A 19,290-nucleotide genomic window follows, 5' to 3' on the forward strand; every position below is an offset into this window, starting at 1 on the left:
AGAGAGTTAAATATTCTTGCAAAATACATATGTCATTTTTAAGAAGGTATGGATGCAAACAGATTACATTATTCAATTGTATTAATATTAGCTTGGAATAGTAGACTGTCCATATACAGAAGAGAATGCAAATTAGCCTTGATGAAGTGAATCAACAATTCCAAGAGTCTTAATGTTGATTTTACGTTAAATGAAAAAGCCAGAATCCAAGTTACACGGTTTATAGATCTCAAGACACACACATTATGCATACAAAAATACAAAAATATCATACAGCAAATGTTAACAGCAGTTATCTCTGAACTTTCATTTTAGCTGATTTTTCTTTTCCTTTGCTGTATACTGTAGTCACCATGATATCTAAAGTCAATTTGTGTATTTTCTATAATTAAACTGTGAAAAGAAATTCATGAGGTAGGCTTGGTGAAGCATTGTCTCCAGTGGTTCAGAAGAAATTGCATTCATGTAAAATGCCACATAGGAGAGCATTCAATCTAATTTTTGAGTTTACTATATAAAAAGAAATAGCTCACTAAAGATTTGCTAGAGTCTAAATCCCTGAGTTTCTGGAGGCACACATAAGCCCTACAGTTTGTTCCTAGGAGTTAGATTCAGCTTGCAAATCTCTTTCATTCTCTCTCTCTTCCTCTCTCTCTCTCTTTCTCCCTCTCTCTCTTTTTCTCTGTTTTTTTCTGGATATTAAGAAAGAAATATATTTCCACCACAGTAATGAAAATATTTTGTGGACCCCTGCTGTATTTACCAACTCCTTAATATTTTCAGTAGTGTTTGGATTCTGAGTGTATACTTCCTTGGAGACTATTATTACTAGGAGCAAGATCTTCAGGTGTGTTGGTTTCAGGTTGGGTGATCTATCTGGTGTTATCTTTCATGTATATGGTGACATTGAAGTCCTGCAACCTTTGAGGCAGTGTACACTCTTTATTAGTCTAAATGACATAGTATCTCCTGAGTTCATCTTCCCAAAACCTCACATTGCTGCGTTTTGATTTCTTCCTCCTTCCCTGTGGTATCATCCTGATTTTTGCTTTAAGGACATTTACCATGTGTCTAGCAGAATGCAGTCACACAGAAAAGTTTTAAAAGAATATTATGAAATCTGAGAATTTCCTCACAATCTTGTATAAAGCAGATAAGAATAATATGTGTAAAGTAATAATGAACACAATATGTCATGGAATTTGATTTCTTGATGGTAATGTCTGTGAGTCCACCAAGAATGTGGGAAACATTGCTGGAGTGAAAAGATAAAATTTATTTGTGATTGAGATTTTCATTTAAAGCTTTATATATTACAAGTGCTGCATTGGTACACTAGAAAAAGAGGATGCTCCCGGTAAAAGAATAAAATCAAATAAGCCAAGGAATAAACGAGCAAGTGTTGTTCATTAGAAGCTGAGGATATTGGCATGATTGAAGAAGATTGAACACTAGGTAATAATTAGCTAAGGCTTTAGGTAAAACTGAGCAGAGACATTTAGATTTTGTAAATAAGCGAATAGGGAGAAATACAAGTTTTCAGAGCTGAGGATTGTCATAATAACAGTAATCAAGAAAAGAAGAAACTGATGTTCTCACAGTGTAAGCCGGCAGCACTACAGGGACACTGGCTGTGCCTCAGCTGCCATAATACCTGAGTCATGACTGCAGCTTGCTAAGTCTCCCACAGGCACCAGCCAAGATTGGAAAGGGAGGACAAGAGAGTCAGATAGTAACGAAAAAACAAAGGGGAAAACAGACAATTTATTGAAGGACAGTAATTGGTTAATTAAGCTGAACAGGGCCAAGAGGAGATCCAAGAAAGAGAGCTGAGTTATCCTTTGACATCCCAAATTGTACCCACATGTCTGCGAATGCCCAGTTTGGCTTATGATCTATTTCTTAGTTGTTGTTTTTAAATAATGTAAGGCTCTAAAAATAATAACATAGCATTAAGAATTAAAAGACGTGAAGGTAGAGAAACCTACATCTCCTGGACTCCACCTTAGTCAGATTCTGTGCTAATATGTTAACATCATTTCCTAACTTAATCCTTACACGCTTGTGAAATATGTGTTATCACGTCATTATTACTTAAGAGATTGAGGCTCAGAAAATTTGTGTAATTCACCAAAGATAACACAGTAAGTGGCAAAGCCCGAATAGAATTTAAATATATGTTTCTTAGCCCATCCTTCTTTCATTATGCTGGTCAATCAATATTAGCTATTTGTCATTTTCCAACCTATTCTCTTTTCTATGTATAGTAAATACATTCCTTAGAGTGTAAAAAATAGCATTTAGCTAGGAAAGAGATAAGAGTTTATTTCTGCCTTGACCTGGTCAGACAAAACTAAAATGATGACTTTCTCTACGAGAATCATACTAATAATCTTTTATTAACCTGAACATTTCAGATATATGTTTGTTATTGGCACATGTTATTATTCTAAACTTATTTTTAAAGACATTGTCAAATTATTAAAGATACTTCTGTGCTTATGAACCACTTGAGAATACAGATGCTTTGCTTTCTAAAAATAACATATACAAATATAAAAAAGATTGTATGACTCAAAACAAGATTATCACATATGTACCTTTAATCAAAATCAATGTTTCCATTATCAGACATTTTGAGTGTGATTATGTAACCATTGGTGTTTATTACCATAATATCCAGTAAGAATATAGAAAAAATATATTAAAGAATATAGAAAGCTCTAGAGAATATAGAAGGTTCGAGTAAAACACATTATAAGTTACTCTTCAACTCAGATAGTTTATGAGTATTTAATATTATAATATGCCTAGTAAAGTTATCAGATTAAAAAATAATAATAAAAGAGCCAGCCCAGTGGCATAGTAGTTAAGTGTGCACTCTGCTAAGGTGGTTTGCAGATCTGGATCTTGGGCATGGATGTAGAACCACTCCTCAAGCCTCACTCTGGCGGCATCCCACATGAAAAAATAGGGGAAGATTGGCACAGAGGTTAGCTTAGTGACAATCTTCCTCAAGCAAAAAGAGGAAGATTGGCAACAGATGATAGTTCAGGGACTATCTTCTTCAGACACACACACACACACACACACACACACACAATTAAACTAATCATGGAAAGTTAAAAGATAATGATCAAGGAATCTAGATGAGTATGTTGACAACATCAGTGACACTAAGTGAGAAAACACATTAGTAGGAAAGAAGATACAGGAGTGTGGGAATAATATGTCACAAACGCAACTTCTTCATTTTGTCAGGTTGCTATATTGTTTGTAGAACACTAAGGCGATTATTGTAGCATAAAGATAAAATCAATGTAAAGCCTGAAGATATATGGGGCTATAATCCCTTCAATGTCCATACATTTTTTCAAAACTGAAAAATTCTTGTGGAGACTCACAAATGCTGCTTTTCCTATGATCCTCAATTTGAAAATCATGACTTTAGAAACATTATCACCTCCGACACTTTATTTATCCTTATCCTTCCTTTATAAATCTCAGTGCTAACTTTATATTCATTGTTATATTAGTACTATTAGAAAGCACAGATCTTCAGAATGATGAAATTGGGAAAGGAACATATTTTCTACAACAATGTAGAATAATTTTCTTTGTTACCCTGAACTTAATTCAAATCCTGGCACTCAGGATCAACTTCAAAACCCCACTCATCACTAACAAGCTGTGCAACCTCTAACAAGTTTTTAAAATTACATATGCCTCAGTTTCCTTATGTAAAATATAGGGCTTCTTGTTTTGCAATTCATAGTGGTATTTGAGGATCTAAATTAATATATTTTAACGTTTTAGCACAATGCTTGCCACATGGTACATGTTATATAAATGGACTACCATCAATATCATTGCTATTATTTTTATCATCATTATTTCATATTTTATCCAACAATAATCACATTGTTGGTTTAAGGAAATCAGTGTTGGAACCACATTCACCCTCTTGGGCTTCTCAGAATGTCCAGAACTTCGGGTGCCCCTGTTGCTGGTATTCTTGACCACCTACAAAGTCACTGCAGTGAGAGGAACCTGGGCATGATCATGATCATCAGGGTCAGTCGTAAACTCCACACTCCCATGTATTTTTTTCTTAGCCACTTCTCCTGTAGTGATTTCTGTTATTCTACTACAGTTGCATCCAAACTGTTGGAAAACCTGGTTGTGGAAGACAGAATCATCTCTTTCATAGGATGCATCATGCAATTCTTCTTGGCTTGTATATTTGCAGTGGCAGAAAATATGTTGGCAGTGGTGGCCTATGACTGATTTGTGGCAATTTGTAACCTTTTGTTCTACACAGGAATCATGTCCCCAAAGTGCTGTGCCTCATTAGTGGCTGGGCCCTATATCTTGGGTATAGTCTCTTTCCTGACACTCACATATTTTCTCCTGGCATTATCCTTCCATGGGTCTAACATCATAAATAATTTTGTCTGTGAGCGCTGAGTCATCATCTCTGTCTCCTGCTCTGAACCTTACATCAGCAAAGTGCTTTGTTTTGTTATTGCCATATTCAGTGAAGTGAGCAGGTGGTAATCATCCTCACTACTTATATTTTCATTTTTGTCACTGTCATGAAAATACCTTCTGCTGGTAGACCCCAAAAAGCCTTCTCCACTTGTGCCTCCCATCTGACCACCATCACCACCTTCCATTGGACTATCCTGTTCCTTTATTGTGTACCCAACTCCAAACACTCATGGTTCCTTAGTCAAAGTACATTCTGTATCTCATACAGTTGTGATTCCCATGCTGACACCTCTGGCCTATAGACTCAGGAAGAAAGATGTGAAGGAGAGTGTCAGGAAATTAATGAATCACTCAATATAATTTTGTTGAAGATTTATACTTCCAGAAGGAATTTGATTTATTATATGGAGGATTGTTCAATGCTTCTAACAGAGATGATGATTCAAATTATCTAGTCAATTTATCAAATTTTTAAATCTACTATAATAAACTAGTTATTTTATCACTTGATTTCTATTCACACCAATGTTTAGTAAAATAGCTGTGAACCATACATCAAGTAACATAAGTGTTATGGGTTGAAGTGTCCCCAAAATATCCATGTCTGCCAAGAAGCTCAGAATGTGATGTTATTTGGAAGTAGGGTCTTTGCAGATGTAATAAAGGTAAGGATCAATACGGGATCATACTGGACTAGGGTCGGTGCTAAATCCAGTGAGTGTGTCCTTGGAAGATGGAAAAGGACACATGGAGACACACAGAGGAAAAGGCTTTGTGAAGGTAGAGGAAGGGATTGGCATTTGCTACTACCAACAGTGTGGTTCCAGGAGGCACCAGAATCTGGAGGATGAAAGAAAAGATTCTTCTCTAGCATCTTCAGAGGGAACATGGTCCTGCCAAAACATTGATTTCAGGCCTCTGGTCTTGAGAACTGTAAGAGAATAAATTTCCATTGTTTTAAGCCACCAAGTTTGTGGTAATTTACTGCAGCAACTCTAGGAAGATTACTTAACAGTAAATATCAGATCATACAATCCAAATTTGTTGACGTATATATTGGTGCGATAAATCATTTTTATAGCATTTTTCAATTTCACTTAAGCAATGAGAATGTCAGGCTTGTAGAGGAATTCTGAAAAGCTGTAGCTGACTAGGAGTGTGAATATGGAAGAGTTAGCAGTGAGAGCCTGGAGGCACAATCTCTAAGATCTGGCCAAATTACTTGCTCCTTTTTTCACAAGGGTTTCTTGTAGTTGTGTTATGGTATAGGAAGTTAAACACGATGACTCTGAATATCAAGTAAAAATATCTTTATGTGAACTTCTGGAAGGATAACCAAGGGGACCGAAAATGAAAAATTCATGCTTATTGATCTCACATATCTCACAATATAATGTGTCAAACTTGATTTTGTAAATTCTATTTACTAACACAGTGGATATCATAATACATTTCAAAAACAGTTTGTATAATCTTTGTTTTGCTTTTAAAGTTTAATCTGTATTCAATTACACATTTCATCTACATGACGTAGCTTCATCTGCCAGACAAATATGGCATGATTGGAACTGTTTTGATTGAAATGTCCTCTATACTGATTATTCGTTTGTTAATATTAACCCAGCCACTGAATTAGAAAATAAATCAAAGTGTTATCTCTGTTAATCTCTTTCTAATCATGATTTGTGTGACACAAAGCTCCCCAGAATATGCACTATGCAGATACCCAATGCTGTGGTTCCACATCACTTTAGTGATTAAATAATAATTTCATCTTCAGAGCAAGTGTATTGATCTAAAATAAAACATTTTGACTTCACCTTACACTATAAAGATATACCACACAACATTTTCTTATATGTGTAAGTAGGCAATTATAAAACATAAGCAGATATTTTACTTTTAATTTTCCTTAGTTCCAAAACAGAGATTCCACATAACTTTACCATAATATTCTGACTAATTACTAACATACTGTATGGCACATTTTCCAGATAATACTACTCAAGGTTTGTTCACTCTGGGAAGTGAAATAAAAACTTTCCAGTTTAATTCCACCAGAGAGGCTTGTATCTTCCTCTCTCTTTCTGTGTGTGTGTGTGGTGTGGTGTTATTAAAGGATGCAAAATATATATGTTCCTTCTTCCAACAGACTTATAATAAAGTCAGCATTATCAATTATTACCCTTCAGAGTGAATTGCCTTTATTTCATACTTTGTAGTACACTGGCTTGAATATGGAGAAAAGTTAAATTCTCTTTGGACTTGGGTTTTTGAATAAAAAAGGAAGAACGATGATAAATGGCAACACAGAAAAAGAAAAAAAATTAGCATCTTCATTTATTTATTCTTAATTTAGCAGAATATCTAGCCAAATCACAAGAATTTCCAGCAAACCAAAGGTAATCAAATCCAGAGATTTTCAAACCTTATTATTCAGGTGAATCACCTGGGGGGTGCTATAAAATGCAGATTTGAGTGCAGTGCCAGCCATGATTCTGCATTGTAACAGACTTCCAAGTGATGCCGGTGTTACTGACCATTGGACACACTCTGAGTAGCAGGAATCTAAACAAACATATTTTAATTTTGGATTAAATTCAGCTGGTGTAAACTCATGTTTAGTCGTACATGGACTCACTAGAGAATGTAAAGTGAATTCCTTATTTCTCCTTTCTTCCATCAGCAACAATTCAAATAATAATGAAAATAATTATAATTAAAATAAAAATAATTGTAATTATGAAATTTTAATAATTTCACAAACTTTATAACAAACAGTTTTTTTATTAAGGTTATGATAGTTTACAACCTTGTGAAATTTCAGTTGTACATTATTGTTAGTCATGTTGTAGGTACCCCACTTCACCCTTTGTGCCCTCCCCCCACCCCCCCTTTCCCCTGGTAACCACCAATCAATTCTCTTTGTCTATATGTTAACTTCCACCTACCAGTGGAGTCATACAGTGTTCGTCTTTCTCTGTCTGTCTTATTTCACTTAACATAATACCCTCAAGGTCCATCCATGTAGTTTATATGAACCATTTAAATTAGAGAAACAAAGCTTTCATAATCCGTGTGGTGGCAGTATAGTTCCCATTTCTCTGAATTATATAAACTTTTGCAGACAAAGTTTCTGCGAGAGTGAGCCAGGTGGAGAGTGGTAGGACAAGAAGGCAGAAAGGCAGGAAACATGATCAGTCAGAGCTTTTAGTATATTTTAATAATTTTGGCTGTTACTTCAAGTGTAATGGGGAAACACTGCAGGGTTTTAGAAGAGTGATATGATCTAATTTAAATTTTAGAAGAATAACTCTGGCTGATGTTGAGAACAAACCTTGAGAGAAGGCTGGAAATTGGAAAGCTGTTTAGGGGCCCATATAGTTTATAAAAGATGATGAATTCTACAGCTCTCTCTTTCCTCTTAAACCACATGTAATTATTAAAAAAAAAAAAAAAGACCTCATTCTTAGCAGCGCTAGTCTATAACCACTTCCTAGATGTTTGTGTAGAAGCTGTGCTCCATCCTTTTGACTAGATGCTACACCTGGACATAGTCTGTAACCTGATACTCATTCTCTCATTGTATTGCCTATGGTGAGTTCAACAGTTAATACATTTTGCATGAATATTTGTTTCCCTTTAGAATCCTCTTCACTTCATCTAGATAGTGTTTTTTACTTTAGCCAATTTTGATGAATTAAGAAAGCTCATAGTCATCACTTCCTGGCTTTCATTTTCATCACTGTCCTAAAGATACTTTTTACCTTTGGGCATCCCAGAGTCCTCTCTATCTGTCCTTTCTACCTCAGCATCATCTTTTCTCTCTAAAGCGTGCCCAACTACAAAAGCTCATGGGTAGCTGTTCAAGTAGGGTCTGTGTTTTATACCATGCTAATCTCCATGCTGAGCTCACTGACTTATAGCTTGAGATATAAAAGTGTGAAAGAGTCTGTGAACAAGCTATTAGACTTCAAAGTATTTTTGCATTCAATTTTAATAAATATATTCTTATGAATTATTTATGTAACTATTCAAATATCACCTTCCCAGAGAGTCTTTTCCTGAAAATCTAATAAAATGAGACAGTCACTCCTTATTCCCTTAACCTGAATTACAACTTTTCATAGCAATAGATGATGTTTTAAATGTAGGCAGTCATTTATTTTTATGTTGTTTGTTTCTCTCAGTAGAATATAAATTCCAAGAAGGCAAAAGTTTCTGCATTATTTTTGTATCTTGTATCTCTAATGCCTAAAAAAGTGCCTAGAAACACATTAGAATACTTACTGGATGAATAAAAGAAAGAAAGAAAGAAAACGTTCAGACTAAATTGATAAAATTTAGTATTATGTTTTGTTTAACTAGGTAAGACTGGCGTGATAAATCCTCAATGAATATAGCTTGCACTTAAGATTCAAAAAGCCAAAACAAACAGGAATGATATACTCAAAGATGACCTTGCTTGTTTATATGAATGCTTCTATTGCTGATTATTGTACTGTGGAAATTTTTTCATGTCTTATTTTAAGTATTTGGTTTTAGCTAGATATTCTATAACTACTTGCCTATCTTACAGTTGTCAGAACCACAAAAATGGTGCTTCCATCATCAACAATATCTCTTACAATTAGGCATGAAATTAATTTTTGAAAATCAGTCATATTCAACTTAGTCTTCTTCTTTCAGAGCTAAATTCAGTTTTCAGAAAAATTAAAGAATTTATTCAGTATTATAGTTAATATTGAAGGCAATTTTGGTTCATTCAGATTGCATAGACTCAGAAACTCACCTGTAGGGTTCTGGATATAATTGACAAATAATGACTCCTGATTGGAATGATCCCGGTTCACCGTGATGGGAGAACTTTTTTATAGCTTGAATTAAGTGTCAAAATACTTCTAGATCATTCCACGTATTTCTGGCTAAATTTCTTTTGGGCACTGGCAAAGTGATAATTTTAGCTTATTGGAAAGGTTGAAAGAGCATATCACTATCATTACTCTTGAAGTATAGTACCTCTAAAATGCTTAGGTTTCAGGAATCATTATGCACAATTCCCAAGAAAAAGTATTTGAAATATATAAATACACTTCAAAATATCTGTGGAAATCTCTCTGTAAACAATGCATATTATACTAATGTTTCAGTTCATAATTCTTGTAAAAATTGAACTCTCAGGACAATAAAGGAGAAGTTCTTTATGACTTCTTATGTAGGCAAACATTCAGAAAGCAAAGTAGATGTTACTATATTAAAAGTAAAGCATATTTTACTGAAACATATGGAAATATTGAAAAGAGAAGCCTCAGAACGAAAGAAAAATTTTGCAACATACTTAACTGACTAAAGATCAATATTCACAATACAGAAATATCTATGACAAATTAATTAGGAAAAGACAGTCAATAGAATAGTGATAAACTGGAAAATATATAAAACAAATCATCTTCAATTTATCCTATGAATCCTCCAAATATTACTTTCTGTGTATACCATGACATGAAAAATTGTGGCAAATCACTACTCTGGAGAAACTCAAGTACATATGCACAAAAAGGGATATATAGAAATGTTAAGTTGCATATTGCTTATAATGACAAAAATGGAAATAGTCTAAATACACATAAAAATAATGGTTGTGCTCACACAACTGGACAAGTTAAAATGATTGTATATAAAAATATACCAGTAAGTTATAAATCTCAGAAATATTGTTCAATATTATTTATATAGTTCAAGAGTGCAATGAATAATATATATTAGTTATGGGTATTCACATATAATAAATAACATCATGGGAATGAAGACGACCAAATTAAACATGAAGGTTATCACTGAGGAGGGAGAAGAGAATGAGATGGCTGAAGGTTATGAAAATGTCTTTAATCCAATCTGTACTGTAATATTTTTTAAAAAATAGGCAAATGTTCATTTTTTTTTTTTCAGTTCAGTCTCTCAGTGGTTTAAAGTTGAAAGCGTAGCTTGGATCATATTTCATTTGCCTTTTGCTGAGGACAAAACAACCCAAAACTTTGGGGCTAAAAACAATTTGTTATTTTTCACCATTCTGTGGGCTGACTGCATGATTCTTCTGCCAGTCGCAGTTGGGTTCATCATGTGGCTGCAATCATTTGGGAGCTCTGCTGGGACTAAAATGATGCCAATATTATTTTACCATTTTATTAGGTGATTTCATGCTGACTATAGGCTAAGTGACTCAGTATTGTCCCACGCAGTCTCTCATCTGTGGTAGATTACAATGGCTTCCTTATGTGGTGATCTCAGAACAGTGTTGGAAGAGACTGGAAGTATAAGCTGTAAGGCATCTTGGTGCCTCTATTCCTTAATCTATTTAACATCACCCACACCACATATTTTGGTCAAACAAGTCACATTTCCAGCTTGCTGGATCCATCATTGAATTTCCTAGTGGAAGCATCACTCTTCTAAACCACTAGAGCTCATAGCTTCACTTATGGGAAGAAGAGATTTACCTGCTGAATCATTTAGGATAATATGTGGAAGATCCACTTCTATTTGCACCCACAAATTCTGGGCCCCATAAATTATGGGAGAAAGAGCAATATATACTGGTTTCAGATTTACAGCATATAGCACATTCTGGAGGTGGTTATTCCATCCCTCTAAAGTATTGTCAACAGAGCCTTTCACATAATTTAGTTTTAAAAAGGTCATTCCAATGTTCCAGGCACACTTTTTGAATTTCTGATTACTAGATGAATTTTCCTTTGACAATGTCTTTCAAGAACATCCCAATGAAATATTATAGTGCTGCAAATGTCCACTTTTGTGTGGTGCAAGAATATCATGCAGAATTATCTGAAAATAAATCCCAAATACTTCCTTCCATATTCAGGTGTTCATAAGGAACACCTCATGACAAGTCCAGGCTTTGAAGAATCAAGTTTTTCTAGGTAATACCTCACAAAATGTTCAGACTTTTGAGGAGGAAGCAGTACAACAGGAGTGTGGACTACGGGCATCTGGACCACTTGTTCATGCAATTTACTTCCATCTTCAAGAACAGGAAGGCTATTGACTGGTGTGCATGCCTACCATTATCAATTAGTGAGATAGACAATAGCCAGTTTATGATGGGAAGTGTAGGTCGCATAGTAACTTAGTAACCTATCATCATTCTCTGTACTAAGGTCTATTAAAAAATCAAAAGCTGTTTCTCAAAAGATGGATAATTATATGCAGAGGAAGTTATGGCTTTGCTTGAAAAATCCTAAAAGTCTGATCCGTTATTCACTATACGGGCTTATCCAAAGTTCTGTGCAATCCTCACCTGCAAACACACTTTAAGGAAAATCATATACGTTGGGTCATATGGTCCAAATAGCACAGCAGCTGGCATGGAAGACAGGACTTGTTAAAGTTTTCCCTTGTTTTGGCATATACTCAAAATGGACAATTTTTGGGGTAACTTCATAAATAGATTGGAGTAACTTGCCTGAAATTGGTGTATACTGCTCACAAAATTGAAAGGGGCCAATTGAATTTTGTTGTAGATGAGGCAGGATTTGAGAAATACTTCCTTACTGTAGCGTTTTAATTCCCAGAGGGCATTTTAATTAAGTGCAAACAAGGCCTGGTAGTCAATTTCAAGATGCATTTTTTCTGTGTAATTTCAAGGAAATTCCAGACATTAAAAATAGTGCAAAGGATCTGGCACTTGCCTTAATTCCTTGTTTTGATGGTTGTGAGGAATAAGCTGCTAGGGATTCTCCAGAGTTTGAGTCCCCAGGGCTACAGAGTTAGATGTAAGAGCCTTGGAGACCCAGTAATACTCAGCTTACAGACAAAAAGTTGGATGGTGGCCTGTTTTTCTTAACAGGTAAGTTTACTCAGATTGTCTCTGAAACAGGTAAAATATTGTTTTGCTGATACGGTAACTGGGGTCTTTTATTTTTCTTGTTATGTTAAGTCACTGTAAATGCTACTCGATTCTGACTCCAATAATATTAAAGAAAGATATTAACACTCAAGCAAATATTTGGCTTCAAGTCCATTGACAGCCATTTCACAAATAATAGACCCAACTTTGCACCTGGAGATGGATATTTATCCATATGCTCTTTACATGCATGTTAGATTGGTATACAACCTTTCACAAGAATAAGAATGAGTTAGTTCTGAGAGAATTCTTACCTGATAAATGTTGAGACCCTTAAGAGATATCTATACAGTGCCCAGGCTGTAATAGAAGTTAACCCTTAGACTATAAACACTAACAAAATGTGCACTATACTCAGAGGTCTCCCTCAGCACCTCAGCAGCTAATCTATTCCATGAGAGAAGTAACTTTTACTGAACAAAAGGTGCTATAATGGAATTCATGTATTCTTTACCTAGATTGTTCTAATATTTTCCTTTATCCTTAAAATAGAAACTTATTTTCTTGAAGATTTTAATTGGTTTGTGTACATGGTCAAAATATATATTAGAAATATAAAATATATGTTGTTCTTTGAGGCAAATGCTTCATATTTTTTCACAGAATGCTTCACTAGTTTAAGCATTTATACAAACATTTCCCATCAGTTATGTGCATGTTATGCTACTAACTAATGTGTGGATATACACATCACAATGTGGTATTTCTTACAGAAACACAAATTGCAACAGATATGTAAAGACATTTCAGAGACTCATTTTGGTTTAGTATATCCATAGCAGTTATCTGCATGAGACATGTTCTATATTGAAGAAACTGGGACCAATAACTCTTTCTTCTCTTTTTTTGTCTATCATAGAAGGTCATGATATGTTTATTGCTCACCTCCATAAATCTCCCCTTTGGCAGGAACAGCTCTCTTCCCCCATCCCCTCCCTTCAAAGGCATTTTGGTGATGGTTGCAAGAAATATGAGTGTGGAGACAAGCTTTGCCCTCTTGGGTCTCACAGGTTTCCCAGAGGTTCAAATTTCTCTCTTCCTTGTGTTTCTGATCATGTATGTTATGACTGTAGTAGGAAATCTTGGGATGATAATAATCATCAAGATTAACCCAAAATTTCACACTCCCATGTACTTTTTCCTTAGCCACATTTCTTTTCTTTATTTTTGTTACTCTTCCACTGTTACTCCAAAGCTGCTTGAGAACCTGGTCATGGCTGATACAAGTATCTTCTACTCTAGCTGCATGTTGCTGTACTTCATGTCCTGCACTGCTGTGGTGACTGAGTCCTTCTCACTGACACTGATGACCTATGACCGCTTTGCGGCCATCTGTAGTCCTCTGCTTTATACAGTAGCCATGTCACAAAGTCTCTGTCCCCTGCTGGTGGCTGGGTCATATCTATGGGGTATGTTTAGCCCCTTAGTACTCCTATGCTATACTCTCCAGCTAAACTTTTGTAGACATAACATAATCAACCACTGTTTCTGTGACTATACTGTTCTCATTGCTGTCTTGAGCTCTGATATACACATTCCCCACCTACTGCTCTTTGGTTTTGCTACCTTCAATGAGGTGAGTACACTACTCATTGTCCTTGCTTCATACATATTTATTTTTGTGACTGTACTAAACATAAGTTCTTCTAGCAGGTGTTGCAAAGCCTTCTCCACCTGTGCCTCCCACCTGACCACCATGATCATCTTCTGTGGGACCATCCTTTCCCTCTACTGTGTGCCCAACTCCAGAAACTGTCAGCAAACTTTCAAAGGGGTCTCTGTATTTTACACGGTGGTCAACCCCATGTTGAACCCGCTAACTTAAAGCTTGATGAATAAAGATGTGAAGGATGCCTTCCAGCAATTAGTAGACACAAAAGTTCCATTTCACTGAACCAATCTCAAAAGGTGTTTTTAGTCAAAGAACAATGGGAACAGAGCTTTCTAAAACCTATAGCATATATTTGCATGAGGTTTTTATCTGTAACTATTAATGTTAATATATGGTGAACAGGTAAACTGAAATTCTTTGAGGTTATTTGTGTTGTTTGTCACTGAAGCATTGTGTCTTTGTTGGGACATACATATGAATATGTCGTATGAGCAAAGGGGGGGATGATACTTTTCTGACATCTTCATTCCTTGAGTTCTGTGAATTCTACGAAAGCACAGTTTTGTGCTTTCCAATGGTCAGCTTAAGCTGAGCAGTCCATTGGGCTGGGACAGTTACATCTATTGTGTAGATGATGACACAGAGGTTCAAGAAACTAGCCTAGATATGACTCAGACGATTAATTTAATACAGGAACTCAACTCTCTTAACTCTAAATCTAGTGCCCTTTCACTCTAGTACCTTTGAGGCTATTAGTCTGAGAGGTCACTGGAGTTAGCTTTGTCCTTTGGAAAGGATAATCTCTGGAGCCGTTTCAACATTCCTAGATTATTTTTGGATATTATTACTCAAAAGGCTGCGTCCCCAGTACTGTCAGGTCTGGAAATTCGTACAAGTGTTATCAAGTCTAGTTCATATGTATTAGGATCAAGATGAATGTAATATACATTTTATCTGGGAATAATGAGGAATCGTATTTTAAAATTTCTGTTCTAATGTTTATGTGAATGACAAAAAAAGCACAAGTTTCTAGTAACAAACATCCTACAAATTAAAGCAAATTACAGTAGGAAGTTTAACCCTATAGAATTTAAAATAAATTATAAATTTCTTATTATTAAAACAGCATCATATTGGGAAAAATGGCCAAATGAGAAAAAGATAAAATTAGGTCTATTTCTATTTCACACACCATAAAAGAGTTCTAAAAGCAAATTTAAAATTTAGATTATATGAATATATAAAACATTGCCGAAAACAACAGAAAATAAATGAAAAGACAAATGAAAAGCTGAGAAAATATAACCACTTATGTCACATATATTATAGAAGAAAATGAAAATATTACAGAAAAAAGGCATAAGATATAATACAATAGTCTGTATAAAGGGATACAAATAGCCCTTTATAAATATGAAGAATTGTTCAACCTGACTCATAATAATAGAAATACAAATGAAAACTGACCTGAGCTATGGTTTCTCCCTTTCAGAGAGGGAGAAATCCAAAAATTTAATGACATGTCCTGTAAGTGAATCTGCAGGGAAACAGGCATTTTTATATGTTGGGGGCAGGAAGGTAACATTTACATGTGATTTGAAGTTCCAGCAAAATTACATACGCACTTATCCTTTTTGAAAGCATTCACAGTTCTAGTAAGCTATCCCAAAGAAAGGGTAGTAAAAAGTATATAAATAACATATTCACAAGGATTATTTATAATAACAACAGACTAGATAAAATCAAATTCGATGTTGGTTGATTAAACTATGGGTCACGGTAAAGAAGTACACAATAGTGAAAATGGAAAGAGGAAGTTTTCTAGATATTGCTATGGTGTATCCTCTGGAAAATTTTCTTAAGTGAATAAAAACAGACACAGGAAAGATTTTATAGTATGATAAATTCTGTGAGAGAAGAGCAAAAGGTAAAACAAAAACTAATATAGCTAGGAAGAGATGAAAGAAAATTTTGGGGAATTACCTTGTAATATATGTATATTACCTTGTAATATAGCTCTGATTTGGGGGAAATGTAATATTTTATGCAGTTTAAAAGATTTATTTAGGGGCTGGCCCCGTGGCCGAGTGGTTAAGTTCGTGTGCTCCACTGCAGGCGGCCCAGTGTTTCCTTGGTTCGAATCCTGGGTGCAGACGTGGCACTGCTCATCAAGCCATGCTGAGGCGGCGTCCCACATGCCACAACTACAAGGATCCACAACGAAGAATATACAGCTGTGTACCGGGGGGCTTTAGGGAGAAAAAGGAAAAAAAAATTTAAAAATCTTAAACAAAAGAGATTTATTTATGTCAAAAAGTAAACAGAAATCTCCAACATTCGAAAACAAATAAAAGCAAATGAATCTATTTACAATGTTTACACATGATCACACACTATAAAATATTTTTTATAAAGGACTTTAAACACAGCTTTTGAGTGTACTTCCTCATTATGCAATGCTTGTTTTAGTATAAAGTTAATAAGTAATTATGGAAATATTGAAAGTAAGTTGCAAGCATAAAAGAAGAATTTCAGCTCTAAAGTAAAATAAGGTAAGCAAAAATCTTTTCATCTTAGTTTGAAATAGTACTTTAATTTGAAACAATATTTTTATCTAAAAATAGTACGACTCAAAATGATGGCCCAGTAGCAATGAGCTTTCGTATTCTCAAAATTTTCTCTGAAAGGAAATATTTACTCTCTAAACAGAGCTGGAGCTTTTTGGAGAAATAGCTATTTTGAAGTCTGAGGTGGAAAATGTAATGAGCCTTGAGCAGCGTAATTTCCAGAAAGTTAGAATGCTATCAGTAGCTAGCTGTATCATTTCAAAGAGACATAGGAGGCAATTAGACATGGCTCCCACTGGCTTAACATTAACATAATAATGAATATTGATTGAAATTAATTTAAAGGTATCAAATATATTTAAATGTAAAAATTTAAGTATAGATAATAAAAGTAATAAGTCACTGGTTACTATTAAAGTAACTGGAGGTATCAAGTCATGACTGTGAAAATTGGTAAATAATGGAGATAAATATTTATTCTGTGTTTCCTTTTGAATTGCATATCAAGATTACCTAACATTTTATGATGGGAAATAAGAACAGAAAAAAATAATGAAATTAGAATATCACAATTTTAGAACACCTAATAAAAAAACTGATCAAGGTGATGATTTCAATAACTATTAATTAAGTGAAAAGTTGGTGGGGAATGTTAAAAGTATGTCATCAAGATGACACTACCTGAATCCAAAGATCAGACTAAGCAGCATTCAAAGTCAGACAACTAGTTAACACGTACCTCACACTTTGATGTGACAGGCAGTAGTGAGAAACACCTATGATGTATTCTTGCCTAAAAGAAACTAAAAGAGTGAATTTGAACTAATAAAGCTTCTTGCTGTGAGCTTCAGTTTAAAAGAATTGTTGCAGGAACAAGACAAATGATAACAAATAAAGCAATAAGCCAAATACAGAGCATGCAACAGTTTACAAATGGTCCAACTTTTTGAAACAATTATCTGAATATACACATGGGTACACACACACAAACACACAAGGAACTGTTACACAATAAGCAGAACATAATGTTACATAATTCCTGGAACGATTACCTTTTAAAGAAGACTTAGTTATACCAACCAAATTTGTTTGATTCTTGACTCAAAATAAGTGTAAAAATATGTCTTCGAGACAATTGTGGAAATTTAAACTTGGGCTTGATATTAAATTATATAAGGATATGTTATTATTTTTGTTAAGTGCAATTTAGGCATGAGTATTTAATCAATGTTCACTTTACTGATGGTTACATTTTTCATAAACTCCTATTAATGACTTAGCAAGTAGATTGATAGGGAAATAAAATGTCCTACAAATATAATTATATTTCAAATAGCTCAATTTTATGAGATTGGAAGCCAGGGACTCATTGTCCCTGCAATGTCTTGATCCTTTGGGACAAAGAACACCATACAGTCTTGTTTTTCAGGCTGCACACAGCACTTTTGGCCAGAAATACATTTGGGACGGAAAAAATTCAGTATAGCAAGCAGTTATTGTAGTTCCTTGTTTGGAGGCTTGTAGCCTTGGCTGAAGTACTTTTTATTTTCCTCAGCATCTTCAAAAGACTTGGTTTAAAAATTACATTGATAAATCTATTTTAGTTATATCATCCCAGATTATTTTTCAGACATGAAATTATTTAAGGGTAATTTATTAATGAAAATGTACTGCAAAAGTGCTCAGCTAATGGCATCACATATTTTGTTATTGTTCAAAGAAATATTAACACAGTGGCATAAACACAGCTTAAAGACACCTACCAATATACCCAGATTGGCTATCATCTTTTTCTTTCTGCCATAAATAATGTCATCCTGAAATATTCAAGTTATATTTTTGTGAAGGAGATTAGAAAGCATGAAATATCACCACAAACTGCACAATTATTGAGAAGCATAAAAAAATGCTGACTGTTTATTTGAAAGTCAATTGTATTAGCTGTTAACTTTGCCTCAAACAGCACTCTTTCCCAAGTTATTTGAATAATTTGCTTTCTCACTTCATAATGGCCTATGCTCAAATAACACCTCACTATGGTCTTTTCTGACCTCCCTATTTAAAATGACACCTTCAATTTTCTGTTTTTGCATTTATAATTACTGTAAAACTATTACATTTTTGTATCCCCCATTACAAATAAATTTGTTGACAAAAGGACATTGTTTTTCTTTTTCTCCAATACCTAAGATAGCACTTAGCTCAGGGTAAACCTGTAATAAATATTTATTGAATGAATGAAAGAAGGAAAAAATGAATGATTATGTAGCTTCATTATGTACTCAACCTTCTTTCCCTAGTTCCTGACTAGAGATAGAAAATCCAGCAGAGTGAACCTTTGTTTTAGTTTGTTTTCCTTGTCTTTCATTTTGACTGCCCAGTTTCAATGATCACTTCTAAAAATAACCTTATCGTTCTTTGTGAACTATCTCTTCTCTGAACCTAAATTCCTCATAGTTCTGGCAGGTTTGGCTCCTGTCCCAGTTCCTTGGAAGGTCACATGGATCATTCAGTAAAGGTTCATGGTACACTTGCTTTATGCTCATTACTGCTCTGGTGATTTAGAATAGATCAGTGAAAATATTCTCTGCTTTCCTGAAATGTTTATTTTAGCAGGGGGAAACAAACAATATGAAAGAATGAAATAAATAATGATTAAAAATGTCTTTGAACCATGTTAAGTACTTTAAACACTA

At 34.5% G+C, this 19,290-nt stretch overlaps 1 protein-coding gene across 1 annotated transcript; it reads left to right on the forward strand.

The window, feature by feature from the left end:
- The first annotated feature begins 13,370 nt into the window (after positions 1 to 13,370).
- LOC106844134 (olfactory receptor 5D14-like) lies at positions 13,371 to 14,240 on the forward strand. Its single transcript, XM_014861433.1, has one exon. The coding sequence runs from the start codon at positions 13,371 to 13,373 to the stop codon at positions 14,238 to 14,240; it is 870 nt and encodes a 289-aa protein (XP_014716919.1).
- Positions 14,241 to 19,290: the final 5,050 nt, after the last annotated feature.

This window comes from Equus asinus, chromosome 17, assembly GCF_041296235.1.
Source record: "Equus asinus isolate D_3611 breed Donkey chromosome 17, EquAss-T2T_v2, whole genome shotgun sequence".
NCBI classification, from domain to species: domain Eukaryota; kingdom Metazoa; phylum Chordata; class Mammalia; order Perissodactyla; family Equidae; genus Equus; species Equus asinus.

Bases quoted from the DNA above. Each gene is read 5' to 3' on its own strand.
- LOC106844134 (XM_014861433.1), top strand. From the start codon at position 13,371: ATGGTTGCAAGAAATATGAGTGTGGAGACAAGCTTTGCCCTCTTGGGT.